Source organism: Lissotriton helveticus, chromosome 7 (assembly GCF_964261635.1).
Source record: "Lissotriton helveticus chromosome 7, aLisHel1.1, whole genome shotgun sequence".
Classification (NCBI taxonomy): domain Eukaryota; kingdom Metazoa; phylum Chordata; class Amphibia; order Caudata; family Salamandridae; genus Lissotriton; species Lissotriton helveticus.
The window spans coordinates 562,862,630-562,879,044 of record NC_136068.1 but is presented as its reverse complement, the minus strand read 5'-3'; the positions used below and the strand labels follow the sequence as shown (position 1 = coordinate 562,879,044).

The window sequence follows — 16,415 nt, the reverse complement described above, 5'->3', positions numbered from 1 at the left end:
TGGGGTCAAAAACAGACTACATCAGTAGCAGTTAAGGAGGTGGACCACTGTATCCATCTAGGGTGTAGGGCTTTTGTGTTATGAACATTGGCCTTTGTGACAGCCTCTAGGGCTAAAATGATAGTTACCACAATGATGCGTTTTCCCTGAGCCAATGTTCTTTACTTTTTAACAGCTGTATAAACTGTAGTTACTATTTTTTCTGTAGGTGCAAAATACATTTCTGCATTTGAATATAAATACGGTTTATATGCAATCGGTACAGTATCACCTTTATTGAAAGTGACATACGAGTAGCCAGTGACGCCTACAATTATGCTGATCACCAAATTTGTGGTGCTGAAACATGTGTAAATGTTTGCATGCAAGCATGTCTGTTTGCAGTGTTCTCAGAATCTGTGTATGTTCTGATATCCAATGTGTACTTGTAAAGTCTGGAAAGATTAATTCATAAAACAGTTTCACTCATTGTGCATAGTTTGTTCTACCAAAGTTGGGAAAACCCAAAATTGATTGTAGCTTATTTACTGTATCTGGTGGTTGTAAGAGTACACATTTATCTAAGAAATGTGGTGCTAAAGAGCTTTTGCCTTCATTTGATAAGTTGCATCCTTTTAGAACAGGACACTGAGATAGGCATTTTTTGTTTTCTGGAAGTTGAATGTGTAGCCTTCTTCAGCAAATCCCACAACTATGCGATCTACTCTGCTAAATGTGTAATTCATCATCCGTAAGGTATATGTCATCAAAAAAAGGACAATGCTTCTGAGTCAATTTTGTATACAATTGATGTTACTCGGGCAGAGAACAAACCTGATGCAGTCTACAAAATTATTTTAGAGACTTAATGCAGTGAATGCAGTTAAATCCCTGCATTCAGGAGCTATGTTTTGGCAGAAAAAGACATTTGAAATGTCTAATGTTGTTTTGTATTATTTACTGACAAAGTTCCTCATTAGTGCTGCACTGTGTGAATTTTGAACTGCAAATGTGTGTGTAAGGCTGTTTAAATGTCTGTAATGTAAGACCAAGCGATATGAATGATTTGGTTTCACTACTGGAAACGAATGATTGCTCATTGGTGAGCTTCAAGGCTCAATTATGCCTTGAGAGTCTAGTTGTGTTCGAATTTCTCTAGCAGGACGTTTACCTTTATGCTTAATAGGGTATTGCGGTTGAACTTGCAGGCTAGACCATATAGGTATGACATGATAAGGTGAATCTTGATTGCAGCCTACTGGAACTAGGACGGAGAAAGATGGTATTATTATATTTTCCCCTTGTGGGACTTTCCAAACAAACTTTGGAGGCCAATCCCTTTTAGCCAAGAGAATTTTTATATTTAAGTGTTAAATGTTCCCAAAACATAACTATAATGGCATATGGTATATCACCCTCAATTTGGATGTCGAAACCAAACTACTTATCTGGAAAGCAAGCTGATCTGGTGTTTCCACCTGAATAAAATCATTAGTTGCCATTGCCACCACAAACTCTTGAAGAGTCTGATGAACTATCACGTCCTCTGCCACGCTGTTTAGCATTGTCAGTGCCCACTCATTTTTCTGAAGCAGCGTTCTCAATATGAGTGGCATATTTAATGGAAATATCTGCCACTTTCTTCTTTCTGAATTGAGGCTTTTGTTGAGGACGTTTATCTTCTTTTTTTATGATGATGTCAGATGAGCATTGTGAGTCCTTTCTCAGTTTCACAGACTCTTAAAAACAATCTCTTCATACGTTAATATGTATGTCATTATTGTTTAACAGCCGTACAGAGTGCCGTTCACTGACGAGATATGGTTACTTTTAGATATCTAATATCGCTAATGGTCCTTTGTGCCCTGAATCAAAATGAGAACAGTGTTACCTTATGTACTGCATGAAAGTGAGAGCACATGACTAAATTAAAGTCTCACCTCTGAGGAATTCATAAACAAGGGACAAAATGGATCCTTGGGTACCCAACTATAACAATACTACAGAGCTTATGTGGCATTAATGATATATGCTCATTGGAGCAGGAATGGGATAATCTAGGGGCAGTGGTTCAGTTACTTGGACTTTATGTACCCTTATCTAACACCCATATATTAGGCAGTAGCTCAGGGTGCTTTTCAGTAACAAGAATTAGCTCTTACTACAGAAAAAGTGGAAGTTCCCGATCTAGGTCTCGCTGAACATATGGGCTTCAGCTACCTTCCCAAAAGGTACTGATCTCCTCTTTGGGGCCAGCTTGTGTTGAGCCCGTTTCAAAGAAGAGGATGGGTGTTATGCTGTTGCTCGCAGAACAGGACACTTTCATTGGAATATAATCTTTCTCGGCCTTCCCTTCTGAAGTTATATCCTTTTGCAGTCCATTAGGGAGCCTCTGAAACTTAATTCACTTTGAGACACTGTGCAAGCTGGTCCAGTCGTTTCTGACCCTGTAGTCTCACAGTTGGAACAAGTTAACAATCGCCTAATGCACAAGTTACTTACTTTGGGTAACACTATATCTGTAAGAAACAGTAGTTAGTGTTATATTCCTTACCTTAGAAAATCCCCAGGCGTCAGACTAGATCCGGAAAGTTTTGCTTATCAGTACCCCTGCGCGTCGGTAGACGTCGTCTGCGGCTCCGCGGGAGTCATTGGCGCCGGGATGACGTCGGAGTATTTAGACGCCGCCCTCGAGCGCTGACGTCAGTTCTTATACATAGCTTTTCTGCGCCAGAAACGCAGAGCCATGATAAAAACCGAAACTAGGGCCCTCAAAGGGAAGAACCTTAACCCTAGATATCGGTTCGCAGAACGGGGAGGATGGTTGAGACGGTAAGGAATCTAACACTAACTACAGTTTCTTACAGATATATCGTTACCGAAGGTAAGTAACTTGTGCATCTGAAAGAAACAGGTTAGTGTTAGATTCCTTACCTTAGAATAGATACCCCAGCAATACCAGCCCCGGTGGTGGGTCTGAGAACCAATGATCACACCAGAAAGTCCTGGAGAACAGAACGGCCGAAAAAGCCATCTCTCCGGAAATGGCTGTCCAGGCAGTAGTGTCTAGCGAACATGTGCAGCGAGGCCCACGTAGCTGCCTGACAGATGTCCTGCAAGGTGACTCCCTGACCTAGGGCAGTAGTAGCCGCCATGGCCCGAGTGGAATGGGCCCTCAGCCCAACAGGATGCTCCTTTTTAGCCAAAGAGTAGCATACCTTGATGCACAACACGACCCACCGAGAGATGGTCCGTTTGTGCACCGCCCGTCCCTTCTTAGCGCCCACGTAACCAACAAAGAGCTGGTCGTCCACCCGGAACTGGCGTGTGTGATCCAGATAGAATGAGAGCGCAGGTTTGGGGTCCAGACGGTGGAGCCTCTCTTCCTATTTCGAGGGATGCGGAGGCGGAAAGAAGGTGGGCAAGGTGATGGACTGCCCTATGTGGAAGGCTGTGACTACCTTGGGCAGGAAAGAGGGACGCGTTCTTAAGATAACTTTGTCCGGATGGACAGAAAGGAAAGGAGGTTTGGAAGAAAGAGCCTGGAGCTCACTCACTTTCCTGGCAGAGGTGATGGCAACCAGGAAGGCAGTCTTAAGAGTGAGAAGACGAAGAGGGCAATTGTGAAGTGGCTCGAAAGGAGCACACATCAAATAAGTAAGAACAAGGTTCAAGTCCCACTGAGGCATCACGAAAGGAACAGGAGGAAACATGTGAGTGATGCCCTTCAAGAATCTATTTACAACCGGGGACTTGAAAAGAGAAGGCTGATCAGGTAGCCTTAAACAGGCTGAAATGACAGAGAGGTAGCCCTTGATAGTGCCCAGAGCAGAGCCCTGCTGGGCAAGAGAAAGAAGAAAGAGGAGAACCTCTGAAGGGGGGCATAAAGCGGATCCACAGCCTTTGCTGTGCACCATGCAACAAATTTGTTCCACCTGCAGGCGTATACTGATTTTGTGAAGGGACGCCTGGCTGCCAGAATCACATCACAGACCTCAGGAGGCAAGTCAAATGGCCTCAACTGTCGCCGCTTCATCTCCACGCATGGAGGTGGAAACTGGACAGGTTCGGGTGGAGGACCGTCCCCTGCTGCTGCGACAGAAAGTCCTCCTGAAGAGGCAGACGAATCGGGGGATCGACTGACATACTGAGTAGCTCGGGATACCAGTATCTTGGTGCCTAGTCCGGAGCCACAAGGATGACTTGGGCCCGGTCGCGCCTGATCTTCTTCAGCATTCTGGGCAGAAGTGGTATAGGTGGAAAGGCGTACAATAGACCGCAGCAACACTCGCGAAGAAAAGCGTCTCCGAGCGAGTGCCGCCTTGGAAATTCCAACGCGCAGAACTGATGACATTGCGCGTTCTCTTCGGTGGCGAATAGATCTAACCAAGGCTCTCCCCATCGCTGAAAGAGACCTTGCGCCACATCCGAGTTCAGACGCCATTCGTGATCCATCATGCACCGGCGGCTGAGTTTGTCTGCCCTGGCGTTCAGAGAACCTGCCAGGTGTTGAACCACCAGGGTGACGCCCTGGTGTTCCAGCCATTGCCAGAGGCGCAGAGCCTCCTGACAAAGGGTCCACGACCCCACCCCGCCCTGTTTGTTGCAGTACCACATGGCGGTGGTGTTGTCCGTGAACACCTGCACTACACTTCCCCGGACAGAGGGAAAGAATGCCTTCAGTGCAAGTTGGATCGCCCGCAGCTCCAGAAGTTTGATACGGAGCCGGGACTCCGCCGGAGACCAGAGGCCTCTGATCTTCGCCTCTCCCATGTGGCCCCCCCAGCCCAGGAGGGACATATCCGTAACTACTATGTGCTCCGGTTGGGGTAGGGAGAGGGATCTGCCGTTGACCCAATCGCGGTCCATGAGCCACCACTGCAACTGTCTCGCAGGGCCCTCCGAGATCAGGACGTGGTCGGATAGGTTGCCCTGATCCTGAGCCCACTGCAGAGCCCGCATCCGCCACCTGGCGTGATGCACCAGAAGGATGCAGGAGGCCATCAGCCCCAAAGGCCACAGCGTCAACCTGACCGAGACTCAGGATAAAGGCAGAAAGATCGGAATCAAAGCCTGAATATCCAGAACCCTCTGTTCGGGAGGATAAACCCGAAACTGCCCCGAGTCCAGAACCGTTCCGATGAAGAGGAGCTTCGGAGAGGGACACAGGTGTGACTTCGGCACATTGATGGAGAACCCCAGCAGGTGCAAGAGGTCGGCCGTAGTCTGGAGGTTGCTGACGACTGTCTGGGGCGAGCCCGCCTTCAACAACCAGTCGTCGAGATAGGGGAAGACTGACACCCCTAATCTGCGCAGATGGGCTTCGACCACCGCCATCACTTTCGTGAACACCCGAGAGGCGCTGGTAAGGCCGAAGGGGAGCACGGTAAACTGAAAGTGCTCGCGGCCTATGGGGAACCGCAGGTAACGCCGGTGGGCTGGCAGGACGGGGATGTGAAAATATGCGTCCAGCAAGTCCAACGCTACCATCTAGTCTTCTGGGTCTCGGGCAGCTAAGACCTGAACCAAAGTCGGCATCTTGAACTTATCCTTCCGGAGGAAGCCGTTGAAGTTCCGCAGGTCCAAGATAGAGCGTAGGCCCCGTTTGCCCTTCTTGGGAACCAGAAAGTAGTGGGAGTAACAACCACACCCTACTTCTAGCCCAGAAACGCTCACTGGCCCCCTTGGCCAAGAGGGCCGTAACTTCCTCCTGCAGAAGTGGCAAGTGATCCCCCGACACGCGGTGGTACTGCGGTGGCATGGCTGGTGGGGTCGCCTCAAAGGGGAGGGTGTAGCCCCTTTGGACGATTTGCAGCACCCACCTGTCCGATGTGATGGAGTGCCAGTGGAGGAGGTGATGGTGAACCCTGCCCCCCACTGGCATCGAATGGGCCTGAAAGCTCGGACTAGGAGGTCATGGAGGGGAATGCTGCGGGGGTGGATGTGGACTGGCCTCGCCACTGTCCCCTGGCACCGCCACGGCGGTTACCACGTCCACCGCCGCGCTGGATGTTAGTTTGCGGCCTGTGGCTGGCAGGACATGAGGGGGTTCCACTTCCTTGGCCACGAAAGGAGCGAAAGGCAGAAGTCTGCTGGCGCTGGCCCGACAGGCCCAAGGACTTGGCCGTAGCCCTGGAGTCCTTGAAATGCTCAAGCGCACTGTCTGCCTTGTCGCCAAAGAGGCGACAGCCATCAAACGGCATGTCCATGAGGGAATTCTGGACATCAGCCGAAAAGTTGGCGGACCTCAGCCAGGTGTGGCGGCGAACCGCCACCGTTGAGAAAATCACCCTGCCCAGCGAGTCCGTGGGCTTGAGCGAGTTTGACCCCTGCCTCCTATGGGCAAGCTGGCAACACGTCCGCAACCGTGTCCCACAGAGAGTGGGAATAACGGCCCAAAAGGCAAGCGGTGTTGACCGACCGCAACCCCAAACTAAGTGAGAACAGCTTCTTACCGAACTGCTCATACCTTTTGGATTCCCGATCAGGTGGTGCAGTCGGGAATGCGGTCTGGGAGTTAGAGGCCTGGAACAGGCTCTCGGGGTGAGGTGGGTGGACAGGAAGCTAGGCTCCCCCGGGGCCGGGCGATGGCGACTGGCCACGTTCCGATCTACAGGGGGACCTGTTGCGGGCCTGACCTAACCGCCCAACAGAACGTCAGTAAGGGCCTCATTAAACGGCAGTAGAGGCTCCGAAGAGCTTGCCTGCGGTTTAAGGACCTTGGTGAGGAGGTTAGTCCTCACGGCTGCGACGGGGAGCTCAAGACCCAAGGCCTTGCCCGCCCTCGTCAGCACCATGCTGTAAGCTGCCCCCTCCTCCGTAGCCAGTCAGTGTTGGGCGAAGTGTCCAAACCACTGGCCTCCCCTAGATCCACTGCCCAGTCATGAAACGACTGGCACTCTCGTGCCACAGGGTCCTCAGACCCCTCCCAGTCCCCCTCGCCTCCCATATCCTAATAGTCAAGTTTAAAGGATGGGGTCGGATCATAGAAGAATTGCTCTTCTCTAGGCGTCGAGTGCGGCAACGCCTGTCCGACGCCAGATCCGGACCGAGGGAGGGACCGGGGACGTAGTCGTCCTGGGATGGCATCGGGGGCGACACCCTGGGGGTCGGCGCCGGCGGAGGGGTCGTAAGGTTGACCAGCGGCGACCCGGATCCGGTGGGGCCCTGTGGCGTCGGGGCCGAAGCACCCGATGGCGCCGGGGCCGAAGCACCAGGCCCGCTTGGGCTCCTACTTGGGGCCGCGGGGCCTTTAGGCGCCACAGTGGGACCAGACTGAGGAGAGAGCGACCTCATGGCCATGAGGAAGGTATCGATCTTCTCCGGCGTCACGTTCAGCCCAGGGACCGGCGGGTATGGAGCTGGCAGCGGCGCCTGCGGCGAGCCACGTGGGCGGTGTCGCCCGAACCCCCGGCCGCGTCACGCGAGCGTCGGGGGAGTCGGAAGAGCGATGTCGTCTCTTTGACTTCTTGTGCCTCTTACCTGAGGACTTGGAGCCCGATGAATGGTGTCGACTCGTTGAGCTTCAATGACTGTGGCCCTGGGACCGGTCCTTTGACCTCCTCCTGGACATGGACCGTGAACGGCGCGGGGCCGACTGCCGGAGCTCGAGGCGCTTACGGGATCACTTCCGCCTAGCCTTCGACGTCGAGGCACGGCAGTCGGGGCACGACTTGTCATCATGGTTGGCCCCAAGGCAATACAGGCACCGGCAGTGGGGTTCGGTAACCAACATCAGTCGGTTGCAATCGGCACAGGGCTTGAACCCGGGCATCCCTACCGGCACCAATAGTCTTTACGACTCGAAACAGGATCAAAAAAGATCGAAAAAGTTAGTCAAAAAGTGACTAAGGAGTACTGCTTTTTCCGGATCTGCGCTTGCTGGCGCGGAAAAAAGAAGACCTGACGTCAGCGCGCAAGGGCGGCGCATAAGTACTCCGACGACGTCATCCCGGTGCCGACGACGCCGACGACGGACGCGGAGCCACAGACGACGCCTACCGACGCGCAGGGGTACTGCTACGCAAAACTTTCCGGATCCAGTCTGACACCTGGGGATATTCTAAGGTAAGGAATCGAACACTAATCTGTTTCTTTCTTTCAGATGCAATTTCCTCCGATCCTTGGGCTGCTATGTGCCCAAGAATACACCACCCTGTTAATGTGAATTCTAAATTATGATCCGTCCTGTATGAAACTCATCCCCTCACATCTTTGTTGTTCAGAAATGCCATAGCATGACACTCATTTTTATTTGGTTATTATACAGTTGAAACTCAGTTTTGCTTACATGTAATGCATCAAACAGTCCTGAACATACCCCACCACTTTAATATTACATGTTTCAATGTGCCAATTGGAATGTTCTTTAAATGCCTAAAGAGTGGTTTATGATGCATGTAGTAATGTGACAAGGCACCATCCTCTTAAACCATTGGCAATGTATCAATCTAAAAACCTTACACATTTCTGAACAACACACACACACTAGCAAGCCTGGAAAAGAAAGTCTTGCATCTTGAACCTCACAAATAGACAATCTCCGACATCCTACATCCATTTGTGAAACCCACTCTGGCATGGCAGAAACAAATTCGAGCATGTTCCTGAATAAGGGCAGTAAACATTCTGGTAAAACACGCATGTATCAGTTCAGCGCTGGTTTGAACGTGTGATTTCCTCCAGATGTTGCCATGAGAAAATAGTGCATGCAAAAATACCAGGACCAAGTTCTGCGTAGAACCTGTGATTACAAATCAGATGCAAACTGTTAGCAATTGACCCTGATTCCCAGTGTAATTTGTGTGGTACCCATGATCTGAAATTGGGCTCCAAAAGTGTGAACAAGATTTCAAATTTAGGATTGAACTCACAATAAGGCAGTAAGTCTACATGACACACTGTACTCGAATTTTCTTGTTTCAATATGCAATATTATTTTGTTACACATATTTATAAAGCACCCACACTACAGTGAGGCACATCAAAGTACTAAAGGGGAGAGTGAGTTCGAATGACCCAACAGAATGGATCCATAGTTGGCAGAAGGTAAAGCGCTGGATAGCACCTGGAACCGTAGGTAGAGGGGAAGAAATATGTTTTCTATGCTTTTCCGAACTTTATTTTGTCAGATTTCTGTTGTCGGAGAAGCAGTAAGAGTTCCAGAGAATAGAGCATCACATATGTAGTGATCCTACATTGTACAAATTGTAACCTGTTGTAAGGAGCGGTAGAAGGCTCTAAAGATGGAAGCTCCAGGGATAATTTTCAATATGAAACGCGCACCCTCAGAGCTTTACACTGGCTCACTGTTGCAAGCAGAATTTAGTTCAAGGTGCTCTTTATCACTGAGAAGGCATTCCATTTTATCCTGCTTCTCACTTCCAAATTGTCCCGCCACATCTTCATGTACATACTCCGAATATTCTTAGGAAATTCACTTATCAGTCCACATTTCCAAGCTGTCAGATTGAAAGGTAAATCTATCTCCATGCTCAGAGTAAAATTCTGGAAATCACTGTGTCGACACAGTGGTGTTTAGCTGTTGTGATACAGCTCCTGTGTCATTTACCAAGTGATGTTTCATGATTATACTTAGACAATAGGTGGCACAGCTAATAACTAGGACGAGGTCATGTTGGTTTACTTACATGACATACTGGCACCCAATCAAGTGAAGTGTGGGTTTCATGGGACAGACAATCCATTTGAATAAGCCATCCTCTAATTTTAATTAAACAAGTTTGATTTACTCACTTGTTTGAATGTCGAACTTTTCTATTCTCTTGCTGTCCTGAAGGTCCATTGATTCAACCTCGTCCTCTTCTTTGATGAGCACTGAAACAATTTCTGGAAAACGAATAGATCATGGTATGTATAACTACATCAAGACACCATTAGGCAGAACCTTCAAACATGATTGCAAAACTCGTATCTTAAGTCACTGTGCACAGTGGAAGCAGTTTATGTTATTTGGGAAAGGTTTTGTCTTAAAGCTAAGTAATGAAACACATGCACAGGGACATCTCAGTGCCCTTATATAGATCGTCCCACCGATCCATTTTTGAACACCCACTCAATTTTTGCATTTAATTTCCTATATTACTGGTAAATATTTTTATTGGTTTTGCAGACAACACATTCTGAGCAACATAACCAAAGCTGTGGCTTTACCATTTCAGACAATGCATTACATAGGTTGAGGAACGATATGCAGTGAGACTAGTGTAGTCTCATGTCAAGGATTCATTCAGGATTTCAGGTAACAATAATTTAAATATCCCTACTGATGGAGCAAGGTTTCATACGTAAGGAAACTTGCTCGGATTCAATCCTCTCGAAATAACATGTAACGTATTTTTTTTTATTTTTTTTATGTTTGAAAGCTTTATTAGCAAATAAATTGAACAAATGACAAAAGGAATTGTATACAAGATCTGTAAGCAACAAAGAACTATAATATTCCTAAAGTCAAATATAAAACAGAAAGCACTTTATAAATTTTCAAAGGGTGGAAAAAGGGGGACAGGGAAGAAAAGAAAGAAAAAGAAAAGAGAGAGAGAAAAGATAGAGAAGCTGGAGAGAAACGAAAGATGTGAGAAGTAGGAAAAACAATTCGAACAGAACTGTATACTATATATCATATATCAAAATCAAAAACAATGAAGCGCACATAGTAGATCTACAACTTGAAGGGGTATTAACAGATCAAGGGAGGCATAGATATTATAACTAACCAAACACGTAAAGAAGGAGAAAATATTCAAGGAGGTTTAAAGTTCTCCGAAGTATTGGATGCTGGACGGTTCTTAACAGCAGATCGATCCAGGTACACAGTGAGTGGGAGCCAATAGAGCTCCACATTGCGAGGAGATTTGCAGGAGGAAGCGAAGGAAACATCTAGTCTGTGAAAATGACACAGAGAGTTCCACCAGTGTTGCATAGAAACAGATGTAAGGGATTTCCAATTAGAGGAAATGTGTTGAAAGACAAGTGCAAGCATAAGGTCAAAGAGGCCAGAAGAGTGAGAGGGAAGAGTAAGGGTATCAGACAGGCTACCTAAGAATAGAAGAGGGGGAGAAAAAGGGAGAGAGAGTGAGAAAATACGAGATATACAAGACCAGACCTGGGCCCATAGAGCAGAAACCGGAGGACAGTGGAAGAACATGTGCAAAAGATCAGCTGCAGGGGCATTACATGTCCAACAAGCAGAAGAGAGAGATGGAGAGAAACGGGAAAGAGCAAGAGGAGAAAGGTAAAGCCTGTGATATAGAAAGAAGAGAGACTGTGTAAGTGAAGCAGAGCGAGAGACTTTCAAGGACTTGAGCCAAATTTTATCCCAAAGGGAGATAGACCAAACACACCTCAAATCAGATTCCCAGGAGAGCTCAATTTTAGATTTGGGACGTTCTGGATTAGGGGCAGAGAATTGTTTATAAATGACGGAAGCTTTGGGAACAGAAGAGAGTAACAGCAATAGAGAAGAGGAAGGAGGAGAAGAGGAAGGAAGACTAGGAGGCGACGAAGGTAACGAGTAATAACGATCAAGAATAGCCTCCAGCAAAAGACCATACTTATGCAGGAAGGAGCGAGGACAAGAGAACTGAATTTGAAATCGAGGGAAGGAGCAGGGAACTAGTCCATCAAAGAGCTGATGAATCCAAATAATGCCCTTTTGCCGCCAAAGAGACCAGTAAATCGGTCTGTTATTAATGAGAAGAAGGGAGTTATACCAAATGGGTTGTTGTAAAAACGAATCACGCGAACAAGTAGAAGGAAAACAGAGGGGACGAAGAAGAGAAGAAGAGTGTTTAAAAAGCGGAAGGGAAGAGAATGGGGATTTGGAGGAAAAACAAAGGAACTCCTCAAACGAAAAAGGAGATAGTAAAGCTTTTTCAATGGAGAGCCATAAAGGAGCGAAAGGGGAAGCTTCTGTCGACAACCAGCGAGAGGCCTGACGCAGAGAAAAGGCTTTATGATACAAACGAAGATCTGGAAAATTAACTCCACCATTCGCCTTAGATTTGCGAAGAAAATAAAGAGAGATTCTAGCTTTTTTATTCTTCCACAAAAATTTGGAAAGAGAGGAATCGAGACGTTTGAAGTGTAGGGCAGGAATGTGGACGGGTAACATGGAAAAAGTGTAAATGAGAATAGGGGCAATCATCATTTTAATAGAGTCCAGTCTGCCCCACCATGAGAGAAAAAGGGGATTCCAAGAGGAGAAAGACTTATCAATGCGAGCAAGAACAGCAGACATATTTAATTTAACAGAAGAAGTAATGGAATTGGAGAACCAGATCCCAAGATATTTAATTTTAGAATTATTCCAGGCAAAACCAGTGGCCGAAAAATGGTGAGGGAGACAGAATTTGTTAAGTGGGAGAATTTCGGTCTTATCCGAATTAATCTTGTAACCCGAGACAAGGGAGAAGGCCTCAAATTCAGCTAATAAAGGAGGAATAGATGAATCAGGATGTGAGACAAATAAAAGAATATCATCAGCATACGCTGAGAGTTTCAATTGCTGGTCACCATAGGGGAAGCCAGAGATAGAGGAATTTCGGCGAATGGAAGTCAAGAAAGGCTCCAGAGCTAAGACAAAAAGGAGAGGAGAAAGAGGACATCCTTGACGAACCCCTCGGCGCAGGGTAAAAGAGGAGGAAAGTTGGCCATTGACAAGAACTGAGGCCTTAGGGGAAGAATACAATAAAGAAACAAGCGAGATAAATTTGGGACTAAAGCCATGCCAATTGAGGGCTGCGAAGAGAAAGGACCAATCCACACGATCAAATGCCTTCTCAGCATCAACTGAGATAGCGGCCAAAGGAAAAGAAAGTGAGGAAGCTTTATTTAAAACATTAAGAAAGAGGCGCGAGTTATCTGAAGTCAACCGACCTTTAATGAAACCACACTGTTCTTTACCAATAATATAGGGCATAAAGGAATCCAGACGTAACGAACATGTAACTTATTAATCAACATGTTTTGTATTACTAATAATTGCACCACACAACATTTTTAGTATCGAAGGGAAGTTTGCATATGCGCTTTTACTAACAGTAAGCAGAGTGTCCTAAAATGGCAGCTGAAAACGCGGGAACTTTTCTGCGCATGCGTCTACCACATCCACGTGATGCGACGTATCTGTCTCTTGGTGGGAAATCTTTGCAAATGCGCACTAGTAAAACAAAAGGGGATGATGGACGGAGTGTTAAACATTGCAAGCACTCACCCCCAGTCAACTGATCTGGGTTTAATCCATCATCATTCTTTAGCTTACTCCGCCACCCCAGTTCAGACATGGCCATATGCAAATCAGTCTGACCCTGTGCTCATGGGAACAGTCCAGCCCGAACTGCCAAGCCATGTCTACCCTGGACCGGAAACAAGCATCCTGGGACCGGTTTCTGGCTATTCAGCGGTCATCAGCCAGGCTAGCTTGAATCCAGTGGGAAAGTGAGCAAGGGACCCACATTTGGGCATACCCTGCCAACTGAGGGAGAACAAAGCAAAACTAAAGGGGACGATGGACTGAGTGTTGAACATTCCAAGCACTCACCCCCAGTCAACTGATCTGGGTTTAATCCATCATCATTCTTTAGCTCACTCCACCACCCCAGTTCAGACATGGCCATATGCAAATCAGTCTGACCCCTGCCTCATGGGAATAGTCCAGCCCGAACTTCCAAGCCATGTCTTCCCTGGACCGGAAACAAGCATCCTGGGACCGGTTTCTGGCTAATCAACCGTCATCAGCCAGGCTAGCTTGAATTCAGTGACAAAGTGAGCAAGTGCCAAGATGGCCGCTTCAGGTTTCACACACTAAATGCACCTGGTACTGCTTAAACTAAACTTTGTTCGTTCTGCTTAACTATTAATGCTGTAGTTAAATTAAAGTAATGGGGATAGAATAGAAATAAGTGGTATACAGTGCATTAATTTATTTTCGCATTCTAATATGTTTCTCTTTGACTTTGCTGATAGCTCGTATTTAGGCCTGGACAGTGACTTGTAACGCCATATTGAAAACGTACTGTGCATGAATCAAAAGTGATGAGAAACCTCGAGCAGTGGCATTAAAGTAATGCCAATGACAGTCTTGCCTGCGATGTGCCTGGGAACTCGACCCCATGAACTGCAAAGGAAGAGACTAAATAATTTGTTATATTTTGTATATAATGTTGAAACAATTATTGCTGGTTGGAATAAAAGCGCATGGGAAAGTAAATTATGGGCGGGAAATTGATCAACATTATTGAATAGAAATTACTTCATACTGGTATGGTGTGATGACCTCTCCTCGCCTTTCTGACCAATCAAATGAAGGGAATACACAAATTTGCAACATTGTGGGTGGTACATTGCCCTGGAAAATAGTATAACTAACGTAGGCTTAGTCAGTTAGATTGTCCGACTTGTCACAGACCTGTCACTGACCCAACGTATGCTGAAGGAGAATCGAGAGCAGGGTGCTAGTCGAGCACTCTGTCAGAAGAATCGGGAGTTCGCTGAGGGAGAAAAATCGATGACCCAGTCGGGGTCCGAGTGTTAGTCGCAGAGAGGGGTGTGACGCTGGCGTTGCACTTAGCTGAGGATACCTGTCCTGACCTGCATCTGTCCTGTCCTGTTGGCACCTGATCTGAGGGGAGCCCTATCTTTCTTTTGCCCAGCCCGTGGCCAGGGTTTGTCTTCACACCATTCTAGGTAAATATAATCTGTGTGGGTATGTCCTTGTGCCGTTTCCTTTTCTCACCCTTCCCAGGTACCAATGTCTAAAGGCTCACCTTTAAAGTCTTGCAGAACTATTGCTTTAATAATTATTTTCCTACTTGAAAGAATTTTAATCTCATTTGTATGGTTCATGATTTACAAAATATCGCATAGATAAAGTGTTTTACATTTTTCTCCCGAGTCAGTGGTTATTTCATGAAGGTAAATGTTATTTGCTACCTATTATGCTAACTCCCTTTGATCCCTTTGGATTTTAAACACAGCTGACAAGGATTGGTAAGTCAAGGTGTATAGGTAAAAGTCCCCGGGGATATTGAATAGAGGGTGGTAAATGGAAGCCACACTGCAGTGAGGTTACTTGTCTGATGAAGTAAGTGCAGATAATTAGGTAGAACTTGAAGCACTGGTTAGGGATTATTTTTCCGGTTAAAAGTGAGAGTAAGTGATAGCAAAGAGGTTCGCTGGTGAAACTTTGGACTTATATCACCTAGAAAGGGTTGCGTGAAGAGTAAGCGGAAGGGTTTTGCTCGCAGTGAAAGAAACTGTCTTTTCTTTGAATTTAGTCAATCAGACATAGTAGCGAATGCTTCTATGTTGTTAATTAATGAAATATGCATTTAAATTGAAAAGAAATTAAGTGATTATATTACCTTGCAAAGGAGGGAGTCAGTCCTGTGCTGCACTGACGTCACAAAGAGCCGCGCTGGGATTGATAGAGGCAGCGGGTGTGTGGCTGAGGTAAAATTGTAAAGAAAAGCCGCACAATCATTGGTTAAAGTGGTTTGAAAATTAAATGTTGATTGGTCATTGAGAATAAGAGACGCGCTAGTATTGGAGAGGCATTTGAGTGAAGTAAACAATTGATTAAAATAAAATTTCAGTGAAAATTAGAACAGCAGTAATTATATGTGGCATCTAGACACAGCAATTATAGGAAATCGCCCTGATAGAAAATATTTAGGGTTTGCTAGAGAGCAGCAAATTAGAGGAATACCCCATATCATGTACGGAGAAAAAAGAAAAATCTAATTCTTGCAGAAAATTAAAAATTATTTCAAAAAAGATAAACCTGTGAAAACGAGAGAAGGTATTATTATTCCACCACCGAAAACGCCCGTATCATATATGATGATAGAAAGGGGCTACCACACTTGTGTATGGTTAGAAAACTGGATAGAATATACGAAGGACGACGGCAAATTGGCATTTCCAGAATATGGTACCTTTAATAGTAGAATTTTGCACAATCTGCAAACTCGCATGAATGAATTAGACCCCAGACCAAGATTAACGCAGTACAAAGCTTTAGAAGAGTGGGAGACTGAGGCTTTTGAACGAGACAGATCACAGTGTGATAGAAGTTTTAGTAGATTTTATCCTAGATATCCTAAAGAAACAAGAGATAAACAGATGAAACAATGGAGACAGTCTATGTTAGTGGAGGGATTATATCCTGTGTTGACCTCAGAAGAATCGACAGGAAGTAAGAGTATAGAGAAAACAAAAAATGAAATGACTAGTGGTGATTCAAAAGAGGATTATCTTGAGGATTTGTTAATGAAGAATCCGCCACCTTATCAGGAAGAAACAAATAGAGTTAACCCTAGTGCTCCGTTCTTAACACCTTGGCTGCTGATGATATTTTCCTCCTGTGCTGGGCCATAATGTTAATGGGTGTGGTCATGAAGAGCTCAGCTCGTCAT

At 46.2% G+C, this 16,415-nt stretch overlaps 1 protein-coding gene across 2 annotated transcripts in view; it reads right to left on the bottom strand.

Moving 5' to 3' along the window:
- Positions 1–16,415, bottom strand: part of LOC144768747 (uncharacterized) — a 221,637-nt gene that overhangs the window by 42,485 nt on the left and 162,737 nt on the right. For both annotated transcript variants that reach the window (XM_078652635.1, XM_078652636.1), the window contains exon 10: positions 9,736–9,828. In XM_078652635.1, coding sequence (XP_078508761.1) covers positions 9,736–9,828 — 93 coding nt within the window. The remainder of the gene's footprint in view (positions 1–9,735; positions 9,829–16,415) is intronic.